The following is a 12,701-nucleotide window of genomic DNA, read 5'->3' as shown; positions in this document are numbered from 1 at the left end:
GGATTGGATTTATCTGCGCTTTTCAAGACACTCAAAGTGCTTACATTGTGTCCATTCACTCCTCATTCATACTTGGTGATGGTAGCTATGGTTGTAGCCACAGCTGCCCTGGGGCAGACTGACAGAGGCGTGGCTGCCAATTTGCGCCTACGGCCCCTCTGACCATCACTGGGATCATTCATACACATTCACGCCCCAGTGGAGCCACACTGGAGGCAAGGAGGGTGAAGTGTCTTGCCCAAGGACACAATGACATTTGGCTGGTGGGAGCAGGGATCGAACCGCCAACCCTTCGGTCATTGGACGACCCGCTCAACCACCTGAGCCACTGTCGCCCCAATACAATACACTACTTAGATCCACAGAAAGTCTGCTGGAAGGTAAAATCTTCAGGAGAAGATGCAGCAGCTAAAGAGACGACTGTGGACTTTAGTGGATCATCAGAAGGACCAGATTCCAGAAGCTGCAGAAAGACTGGAACCAGGAGGAGGAACAGCTCCAAAAACCACATTCAGACTGATGGTCCACAGTCCGTCAGGATCTGGACTGCAATGTCCAGCTGGTGTTGGTGAACTCTGCTGTCTTCAGAACCAGAACCACTGCAACGGTCCAGCAGAAAGTTCTGGAGGACTTCAGGATTCCTTCTGCTGAGGATCTGGATGAAGACTTCATCCTCCAGCAGGACCTGGACTCTGTCCAGACTGTTGAAGGACTCCAGATGGACAGACCCTCTGGAAAAGACTTTATTATAATTGATTTGCTGTTTAGAATCTGTCTTTATCTTTAAAAACTGAAAAAAATGATTCCTCCAGAGTTTCTTCTGAAATCCTGTTTTTGTATTTTTTTCTTGCTGGAACCCTCAAAAGGAATTCTTGAAATCAATGCTGAACATGTTCTCAGTGGGTCTTAAATCTATGTTCTCTGAAAGTGATTTTTTAATAGAGTTATGGAAATGAACACATGTTTGATGATATATAAATGTTTTGGAAAAGGTCTGTAATGTGACTCAAACATTCACCTGCTTCACCTGATCTGCTTGCTGTAAACTGGAGAAAAAAGGGAAAGTTGGGGATTGTAGTTTTCTCATTCACCATAACCATAAAATCCAGACCTGTTTCTTTCAAATAAAAAGCCAAGCGGACCCCATTACAATGTTTTTATGTTACACGGATATCATCATGGGTTCTTATGGGTTAAACCCAAATGTTTTCTCTTTTATTGTTTGATGAGCTCGGCTTGATGTGCCACCTGTCTCCTCCCACATGTGTGTGATTGATGCTTGTCTAAAAGGTCTAAACCCCTCCCCTCACAGCTTTCCTGTTAAAGCCTCCTTCCCCTTGGTGGTCCGATGTTTAATCCAGCTGATCCCTCAGACGCAACACAGGTATGGACCTCAACACCTATGGTAAGCCTCTTCCTTCACCGGTTTGTTTCAAACGGTCATCCAGTCCTGAAAGTGACAGACGATTGAATTCTTGTTCATTCAAACTCAGTCAGAATGTACCAATCGGCTTATGATGTAAACATACATGTGGTGTGTAGTATGGTAGATTTCTAACTCTTGTAAATTCAGAGAATCATCTAAAATTTCAAAGCAAAAAAAAACATTTTACATGTTTTACTGAAAACAAGGTTGTCCTTTAGGACAAGGTTTTTAGGAGAAAACAGCTTGGACAGTATATTTAATGAATCGATTTTAGGATTTTCTTGCATTCAATCAATGTTTTTATGCATCAGAGTATAAATGCTTACATTATATTTGTGATCACAGACTGTAAAATACCATAGAACAATAATTAAAGCAGACTTCTACTTCCACTCGGCTGTGTTTGAGCGTTTTTTCATTCAGACAGTCAGAAAAAAAAAGAGCAGAACTCTGACAGAAACACTACACCTGAGCTGCCATTGATCCCAATCTTTGTGTTTAAACATTTGTTGAAACAAAATCAAATAAGCAGTCATGTGTTTAAATGGTAAATGGCGTATACTTATATAGCGCCTTTCTTCCTACAAGGACAAAGCGCTTTACAGTCACAGACCCATTCACCCAGTCACACACACATTCACACACACAGTCACACACTGGTGGTCGCTCCGCTGCCAAACACAGGCGCCCGCCTACCACCAGAGGCAAGGTGGGGTTCAGTGTCTTGCCCAAGGACACTTCGACTCATGGGCGTGCAAGGCGGGAATCGAACCTGCAACCTTACGATCATGGGACGACCGCCCTACCGCTGCACCACGGCCGCCCGTTTAAAGATGGTACGGTCCGGTTAAGACCAAAAAGCAAACAGAGACATAAACAATAAAAATGTAATCGTACTTCTTTGAGACTTGTTTCAAATTTCTAAGATCAGTTATTAGGATCTAAAGATGTTTTCTAAAATAATCAGATAAGGAAAGAAAAACATCACTGGCACATTATTGAGTTTAAAAACCAAAGTAACTGTTTATGGCATCATTTTGGTTGTACCAGCAGTTGTACTCCATCAGTACCACTGATGTATAACGTCAACATCGCGTGTCCGTCACACACATCACATTTAAATGAGGTAACTGACCCACGGATCCCTAAGGAGTTCCATAAAAACAGCTCAACAACTGAATATTACATTTAACGCACGGTTGATTCACCATTGGTGTATTGTGTGAAGGGAATAAAAATCAGACGATCTTTCACCCCCCAGCAGTCTATACTGAGTGGGGGTCTCACGCTCCCCCGAGCTGGCTCGACCGGTCAGGGGGTCCGGTCTCTTGCGGGACGGTGTCTGGCGCCGTGCACAAGGCGGGTTGTGGGAGGGGGCTGACTGCGGCTGACTTAATACCGGTCCGGATCAGGAGAATCCGACCGTTTAGCCCACGGCGGGAGCTGACCGTGGTGCTGACCACGCTTGGGTTCACGTGTTCTTAGCGTGTTTATTCCTCCTTCTGTGGTTTTAACGTGGTTAATTCCTGATACATCTATGAACGTCTCACGTTAAGACCACAACGTTTCTCCCTTTTTCCACGTAGATTCACGTATGACCAGTTTACATCCGTGCAGTATGCACTAAACGTACGTTGTGGCTGTGTGACACGACCTTTCTGTTCCAGAGCTGGACTCTTTGGACGTTCCTCCTCTCACTCCCACCAGCAAGGAGGTCCTGAGCCGGGCCATGAAGGCCAGTTTTGCTGGCTTTGCCCAGGAGATCATCAACTGTCACCTCCAGCGTGGTGGGGTGCAGACTTTCACTTTATTCTCTTAGTTCTGGAGGCACCTGTACTCACGTTTCCTCTCTACACACCTGTGCATGTGAAGATCCTATGCTGTGGACTGAATGGGAGGTGAACCACTGGCTGGACTGGTGCCAGGCTGAGTTTGGACTGCAAAGCCTGGGCTCGGACCTGAGAGGCCTACAGGGCGGGCAGCTGTGTGCTCTGAACAGGGAGGCGTTCCTGAGCCTAATGAGTGACGGCACTGCAGGGGAGATCCTGTGGGAGCACCTGGACACCATGATAAGAGGTGAGGGGATGTTTCAACATTTCTTAGAATCATGCAGAAAATAATGAATCTCCAATGTAGAATTACAATGACAAGACAAACCTGATGGTCAACAGTCTGTTCTACTTCATCATCATTCATTTATTTATAAAGCACCTGGGTAATTCTATTAAAGCTGGTAAAGAAACCAAAAATATTCAGCAGTAATATGAGTGACGTACCTAATATTATTTATGAAAATAAGATGTAGTGAATGCACACATGCACTTACGCTCACTGGCTACTTTATTAGGTCCACCTTGTTGATACGGGGTTGGACCCCCTCTGCCTTCAGAACCGCCTTCATCCTTGGTGTCATAGATTTAAGAAGGTTCTGGAAACATTCCTCAGACTTTGGTCCATGTTGACATGACAGCATCAGTTGCTGCAGATTTGTCTGCTGAACATCCATGATGCCGGTCTCCCGTTCCACCACATCCCAAAGGTTCTCTATTGGGTTCTGGTGACTGTGGAGGCCGTTTGAGTCCAGAGAACTCATTGTCATGTTCTAGAAACCAGTCTGAGATGATTCCAGCTTGATCACATGGAGCCTTATCCTGCTGGAAGTAGCATCAGAAGATGGTCCACTGTGGTCAGAAAGGGATGGACATGGTCAGCATCAATACTCAGGAAGGCTGTGGTGTTGGAACCATGCTCAACTGGTAATAAGGGGACCAAAGTGTGCCAAGAGAATATCCCCACACCACACCATGACACCACCACCACCAGCCTGAACCGTTGATACAAGGGAGGATGGATCCATGCTTTCATGTAGTTGAGGCCAAATTCTGACCCAACCATCTGAATGTGGCAGCAGAAATGGAGACTCATCAGACCAGACAACGTTTTTCCATCTTCTATGGTCCAGTTTTGGTGAGTCTGTGTGAATTGTAGCCTCAGTTTCCTGTTCTTAGCTGACAGCAGTGGTACCCGGTGTGGTCTTCTGCTGCTGTCATCCATCTGCCTCCAGGTTGGACGTGTTGTTCTTTCAGAGATGCTCTTCTGCAGACCTCGGTTGGAACCAGTGGTTCTCTGAGTTCCTGTTGTCTTTCTATCAGCTGGAACCAGTCTGACCTCTGGCATCAACAAGACTTTTCCATCCACAGAACTGCTGCTTGCTGGATATTTTCTCTTTTTTGGACCATTCTCTGTAAACCCTAGAGGTGGTTTTGGGTGAAAATCCCAGTAGATCAACAGTTTCTGAAATCCTCAGACCAGCCCGTCTGGAACCAACAACCACATTCAAAGTCACAGCAGTCACCTTTCTTCTCTGTTCTGATGCTCGGTTTGAACTGCAGCAGATCGTCTGGACCATGTCTACATGTCTACATGCATTGAGTTGCTGCCGTGTGATTGGCTGATGAGAAATTTGTGCTAACGAGCATTTGGACAAGTGTGTCTAATACAGTGGCTGGAGAATGCAGATAGTTATTTTTATCAATATAAAAGCAATGTAAATAAATTGAACTTTTGGCTATTTCTGTGTCAAATGAGAAAAGCTGTTTGTATATTTTATACACCAGCTGTAGTTTAGTGCTCAACAACTTTTCATCAAGCTTTGAACATTTGGAATTACTGTACCTTCAGAATTGGGCTGGGAAATTTTTCAGTTTTGAAAGAAATAATTGCTTTAAGAAAAAAATGACAAAAAAGATTGTTGAACTCATATGAAACATCCATCTGACAGATGATTTCAGTGCTTCATTCAGAGACCTGACTGAATCTGATTCCACAGACAGAGATCATGAAAAACGTTCTTCATCATCCATCTGCAGAGTTCCGTCCTACTGTCAGCTGGAAATCTATCAAGGTGATTACATGAAAAGATGACCCCCCCCCCAACAGAAACCTTTGCAATCAACTCCAGTGTCACACAGTACTCTACCGCTTCTGTTTTCCCCCACAGAAAACTTCTCTGACTATCTTCAGGATCCAGTAGATGAACAAGATGAACAAATGCCGTGTGAGTCCAGAGGGAGCCCAAACTTCCAGACTCTGAGGCCCCTGGCTGCACAGCAGGAAGCCTGTTATGGAGGAGGCCCCATGCAAGGAACCCACAACACCACAGGTGACTATCCATCTGTCTGTCTGTCCGTCCGTCCATCCATGCATCCATCATCCATCCATCCATCCATCATCCATCCATCCATCCATCCATCCATCATCCATCCATCCATCCATCCATCCATCCATCCATCATCCATCCATCCATCCATCATCCATCCATCCATCCATCATCCATCATCCATCCATCATCCATCCATCCATCATCCATCCATGCATCCATCCATCATCCATCCATCCATCCATCCATCCATCCATCCATCCATCCATCATCCATCATCCATCCATCCATCCATCATCCATCATCCATCCATCCATCATCCATCCATGCATCCATCCATCATCCATCATCCATCCATCCATCCATCATCCATCCATCCATCCATCCATCCATCCATCCTCCCATCCATCCATCCATCATCCATCCATCCATCCATCCATCCATCCATCCATCCATCCATCCATCCATCCATCCATCCATCCATCCTCCCATCCATCCATCCATCCATCCATCCATCCATCCATCCATCCATCCATCCATCCATCCATCCATCCATCCATCCATCCATCCTCCATCATCCATCCATCCATCCATCCATCCTCCCATCCATCCATCCATCCATCCATCCATCCTCCCATCCATCCATCCATCCATCATCCATCCATCCGTCCATCCTCCCATCCATCCATCCTCCCATCCATCCATCCATCCATCCATCCATCCATCCATCCATCCATCCATCCATCCATCCATCATTCATCCATCCATCATTTATCCATCCATCCATCCATCATTCATCCATCCATCATTTATCCATCCATCCATCCATCCATCCATGCATCCATCGATGCGTCCATCCATCCATCCATCCATCCATCATCCATCCATCCATCCATCCATCCATCCATCCATTCATCATCCATCATCCATCCATCCATCCATCCATCCGTCCGTCCATCCATCCATCCATCATCCATCCATCCATCCATCCATCCGTCCGTCCATCCATCCATCCATCCATGCATCCATCCATCATCCATCCATCCATCCATCATCCATCCATCCATCCGTCCGTCCATCCATCCTTCCATCCATCCATCCATCCATCCATCCACCATCCATCCATCCACCCACCCAGCCATCCATCCTTCCATCCATCCATCCATCCATCCATCCATCCACCATCCATCCATCCACCCACCCAGCCATCCATCCATCCATCCATCCATCCATCCATCCATCCATCCATCCATCCACCATCCATCCATCCACCCACCCAGCCATCCATCCATCCATCCATCCATCCATCCATCCATCCATCCATCCATGCATCCATCCATCATCCATCCATCCATCCGTCCGTCCATCCATCCTTCAATCCATCCATCCATCCATCCATCCATCCATCCACCATCCATCCATCCACCCAGCCATCCATCCATCCATCATCCATCCATCCATCCATCCATCTATCCAAAGTCCATCTGTCCATCCAAAGGTATTTTTGAAATACTATTTTTTTAAATACATACATACATATATATATATACATATGTATGTATGCATCTCTCTATTTCTATGGATCTCTGAATCTGTGTTTTCTCTCATCGGGTCAACATTTCCTTCAGTGTTTCTTTTTGTTTTCTGCAGTTAATGAACTAAAAGCTGTTGTATGCTTCATAGAAAAGACAACCTCATGTCTGCACTTCTCTACTAAAGTTCTGCACTCTTTGGAATAAAAATCCACTAGAAAGTTTCTAGAAAGTCTGACTGTGTCCGTTTTCACCTCATACGTTTTGCGATCTGCTGAACTTCCAGAGTCTCAATCAGACATGAAGATTTCTACCTGTGGGGACCCTGACTTCACCGGCTCTCGTTTGTGGACCCCTCCGCTCCACGGTATCGAGTCTGTGATGGAGGACAGTCTGCCCGACCAGGCCTTGATGTTACCACAGAAACACAAGAGCTTCAAGGATTATGTGGGTCACAAAACAGACCTGGGCAGAGCTGTGATCCCGGCAGCCATTCTGGCTGGTTATACAGGTGAGTGCAGCTGTGGAACCAGACTCGACTCGTGTCCATTTAGAGGTCAAAGTCAGAAATAAGAAGCTGGTGGTTTGTTTTTTAGGAAGTGGCCCCATTCAGCTGTGGCAGTTCCTGCTGGAGCTTCTGACAGACCGCAGTTGTCAGTCCTGCATAAGCTGGACGGGAGACGGTTGGGAGTTCAAGCTAACGGACCCTGATGAGGTGGACATGCATGCTTAACGTTCACATGACACACATCCTTACAATGGTTTTAAATACTATGCATGTTTTCAATTCATATGAAATAAGTGCATCGAGGTGAGTCTTAGATCTTTACACTCAGAAACCTTCATCCCAAAAATTCTGGTAGCAGAAGATCTGGAGACTCGGGTTTGATTCCCAGTTATGGCCACCTTCTGTTAGGACATCCTTAGGGAAACCCATCACTGCTTCTCAAATGAAGACAGAAGGAATCGTGGCGGCTCAGATGCTAACTAAGGTCTGCTCCAGCTGTTGGGAATCAGGACAGGCTGGTTAGAAACGGCAGCCGGACTCTTCCTGGACTGCTGAGGGGGCTCTGGGTAGCAGGTGGAGAAAGGCATCCTCCTCTCCAACACCTGTCAGGTATTCAGAATGCCGGGGGTCCTGAGCCTCTGGGCTCAAAGCAGGAGAAGATGTCCTCATCAGGTGTGAAGGCAGTGGACAGAAGTCCCTCAGTTCACTGGGGGAGGCTCTTCTTCAGAACAGGAAGGATCCAGGAGATCTTCCAGAGGGGGGAGAGCATCCCCAGGCCGTGTCCCATAGCCACTACCTACATTTATTGCATATTCAATTTTATTTTTGTAGCCCAATATTTACAACAATCGTCATCTCAGTGGGCTTCAAGCTGGTATTTATTTCATAAAAAGGAATCATAAAGAACATAAAGTCATAGAATTCAATAGCTGATAACTAAACAGACTAAACTGAACAGGCATCTCTGCCCTTAGACCCCCCCCCCCTTCTCTGTAAGGAAAAACTCCTAAAAAAACGGATTCTGGAATAAAAAGAAGAAAAGAAGAAACTTCAGGGGTGTCCCCATGAAGGAGGGATCCTCCCCCAGGACGGACAGGCGATTTACCAGAACTCTGAGAGAAGAATTAACTTATCTAACAGATTAGCACGGATGTAAACTGGTCATACGTGACTCATAAGTGAGAAAGTTGTGGTCTTTAGGTGAAATGTTCACAGATGGATCAGGAATGAACCACGTTAAAACCCCAGAAGAAGTAGGAATAAACACGCTAAGAACACGTAAACCAACGTAGAACATGAACCGTGTGATTATTGTGATGTTTCTCTGTAATTCATCAGTGATTCATGCATCAATGATGTCATCTGAACGTGATCTGTGCGCCGTATACGTGATCTAAAAGTTACACATCAGTGGTTCATGCATGAAAAGTCTGTTAGACAAACGTGGAACGCTGCTGGAAAGACAGTGAGCACATTGATGAACTCAAGACACACGTATGGATGACGTAGATCACGCATGGATCACGGAAGACCAACATTTCATACGTGGAAAACGTACAGAATGTATGTGGTGGCTGTGAGAACATCAGTGTGTTTCTGCACTATCACACCTTTGATCACATGTTGTGTCAGATCAGGTTGTGTGTTTGTGTTTTTGTGTGCAGGTAGCTCTGCTGTGGGGCAGGAGGAAAAACAAACCCAAGATGAACTATGAGAAACTGAGTCGGGGTCTGCGCTATTACTACGACAAGAACATCATTCGTAAGACGGCAGGCAAACGTTATGTTTACCGCTTTGTCTGCAACCTGCAAGGCCTGCTGGGATACGAGCCCGGGGAGCTGCATGCCATGTTAAACATTACAAACAAGAGTCATTCATAAAAAGTAAACAGCGCCAAAACACACACCCTTCAAAACACGAAACGAGGCCGTTCCACCTCCTGAGAGATGCGTGGACTCAACCGCTAAAAGATTAGACAGAAATGAATATTTAAATTATCCACAAATGTGCCTGAACTGCTGCTCATCATGACTATATGCCTCAGTCTTTCTAGATCTCCTATATTAATTCAGTTATTATGCTCTGGATAAAATAATAATAATAAAATAAGGACAAGTTTACTGTAAATTCAGAGGAATCCAGTCAGACAGAAAACATAGGAGCCAAATGAAAACATCCTGAACAGCCACTGAAAATAAATGAGCATTTTCCTCACAGTGGAGAACAAACAAAAGCTGAAAATGCAGCATCCATATCAACCTGCAAAAGAAACTACAGAAGAAAACGTGGAAAGTTCAATCCAAAGGGCTGTAGATACAGTTTCCTTCACCGTGAAGCAAAGATGTTCTCAGACGAATCTGAACTCAGTTCATTTCAACTCGGAGCAAAATAATGTAAAACAACATGACTGTGGAAAGGTTTGATCCTCTGGATAAGACAGAATAATGCTCCAAAGAGCAGTGAGGGGGGACCGTGTGGTCTAGACTATGACCAAAGAGTTTAAGACAACACAACCTTTTTCCCTTCTGGGGGGGTCTCAGTGCACATTTTCTAAACCCACTGAGTTTGAACAGAAAAGGTTGTCTCAATTTGAAGAACGATGTGATTCAGTTCAGATTTCTGTTTTCTAAACGGATCTCGGTTTGTTAGAAACACTTTCTAAAGGTTGGAATGCCTTCAATAAATGAAATCTCAGGTGTTTTTTTTCCTTCAGAGAAACTAAAATTCACAAACTGAAATGAACGGGTGAATTTTTAAAGATTCTGACAGATGAAAAACAAAGAAAGAGGCGTCCACACGTGGAAAGTCATGGGACCTTTTCTGAAACCCATTTGATGCTAAAATAAACACGGCACTCATTTGAATCCGTGGATCCTTCATGCATGAAGATGAATAAATGCATTTGTTTCTGCAGAGAAATGACTGAGTTCTGAGGTGATTTTATCCATCAGAGAGGAAGAGACGGCTGTCCAGAATGTGGGGATTATTTCCACCACTTACCCTCCTAAGGGGCCACTAATGGAAGGCATGGCATGGGGGAGTGAGCTTTGATTTGCCCCTTCAGACCACAGCTCATGTCCTTTCAGGGCTGAATGACGCTAACCTTGTTATTTAAACCACAGCGGCTTCCTGCTGAGAGCAGACGATGAAGAACCATGGATCCGTTCTGTTCCCATCAGTTCAGCTGTGGTCTCACAGAGCAGGTCTGTCAGAACGGACGACAGACACGATTCTTCTTTATCTCATTCGTTGTAGGCGTCTTTGGGATCGGTGTCGTTTGAATCCATTCACTGAATCCCTTCCAGGGTCACCGAGTTGTTGGAGCCTATCCCTACTACTGTTGGGTGGAGGCGGGGTTCACTCTGGACAGGGCCGTCCCAAAGCTCCACGATCACGCATCAGAGTCCCGCTCCGATTCTCATCTGATCTGTTATCCCAGTGCTGCTGCTGCTGCTGCTGATGATGATGATGATGATGATGATGACGATGATGATGATGATGACGATGATGATGATGATGATGATGATGACGATGATGATGATGATGACGATGACGATGATGATGATGACGATGATGATGATGATGACGATGATGATGATGATGACGATGATGATGATGATGATGATGATGACGATGATGATGATGATGACGATGATGATGATGATGACGATGATGATGATGATGATGATGACGATGATGATGATGATGACGATGATGATGATGATGACGATGATGATGATGATGATGACGATGATGATGATGATGATGATGACGATGATGATGATGATGACGATGATGATGATGATGACGATGATGATGATGATGATGATGACGATGATGATGATGATGACGACGATGATGATGATGATGACGATGATGATGATGATGACGATGATGATGATGATGATGATGACGATGATGATGATGATGACGATGATGATGATGATGATGACGATGATGATGATGATGATGATGATGATGATGATGCCGTTCTTAGCCAACATCCACAAACCTGTGTCTCTTTCATAGTTTCTGCAGAGCGGCAGGAGCTCATCAGGAATTGTGGGCGGGACTGTCGGTGCCCCCCCCCTCCCTTCACCTCCCCTTTGCTGAGACCTTGGAGCAGGGAGCTTGTGCCCCCCCCCAGCATGTTTTCTACATCACCAACACGATCTCTTTCAAACGGCATTTTTTCATCTGCTCCTGTTTCACAATAATTTGAATAAATAAATCCTCAGAAATTCAACTTTAGCAGAAGTTTCTTTATATCTTCAGAAAAATGCAACAAGAACATTTTAAAAACCGAATTCTCATCAAAGCAGGTCTCTAACCTCTGAAGCCCGTTTTTGGACTGTGGGAGGAAACTGGAGAAACCCTCTAAAGCACCAGGAGAACATGCTAACTCCACACAGAAAGGTCCCACATGGGATTCGGATCAGGACCTTCTCATTGTGGGTTGAGAGTGCTAACCACTGCGCCACATGCGCAGACCCTAGATCCCTAGAATGACCCGTTTCCAGCCCAGACTTTGCCGTCAGCCAAAGGCTCAGAGGATGTGGGACTAACGTACAGAAATCTGGGTTTGCTTCCCAGAGGAGGCGATGAGCTTCATCCAGTGTGAATCCTGAAGGCCGCCTCACACAGCCGGGAATGTTGGTCATACGTGATCCATGCGTGATCTACGTCATCTATACGTGTGTCTTGAGTTCATCGATGTGCTCACATGTCCGTCACGGGTTTCAGCTGACGGGTTTTTACAGGAATTCAGTTTAGAGATGTTCAGAGTATTTAGGTGGTTAAGAATTACGCAGTTTTGCATCTTTCATAAAGTTTACACTCAATTATTACGTTAAACTTACTTAATTGTGTGTGATTTTTGTGAGATTCATCCAGAAATGTGTGTCTTTCCACGTTTGTCTAACAGACTTTTCATGCATGAACCACTGATGTGTAACTTTTAGATCACGTATACGGCGCACAGATCACGTTCAGATGACATCATTGATGCATGAATCACTGATGAATTACAGATAAACATCACAATAATCACACGCTTCATGTTCTACGTTGGTTTAC

General features: G+C 45.1%; 1 protein-coding gene across 1 annotated transcript; it reads left to right on the top strand.

Annotated features, from left to right (window-relative positions):
- The first annotated feature begins 1,386 nt into the window (after positions 1–1,386).
- LOC101158329 (protein C-ets-2-like) lies at positions 1,387–11,055 on the top strand. Its single transcript, XM_023965955.1, has 7 exons — positions 1,387–1,405; positions 3,094–3,208; positions 3,246–3,502; positions 5,427–5,565; positions 7,336–7,628; positions 7,714–7,832; positions 9,290–11,055. Exons 1-7 carry the CDS (start codon positions 1,387–1,389, stop codon positions 9,503–9,505), a joined length of 1,158 nt encoding a protein of 385 aa, XP_023821723.1. The 3' UTR covers positions 9,506–11,055.
- Positions 11,056–12,701: the final 1,646 nt, after the last annotated feature.

This window comes from Oryzias latipes, chromosome 18 (genome assembly GCF_002234675.1).
Source record: "Oryzias latipes chromosome 18, ASM223467v1".
Lineage (NCBI taxonomy): Eukaryota > Metazoa > Chordata > Actinopteri > Beloniformes > Adrianichthyidae > Oryzias > Oryzias latipes.
The sequence above is the reverse complement of the archived record's forward strand: the minus strand, read 5'-3'. Positions and strand labels throughout refer to the sequence as shown.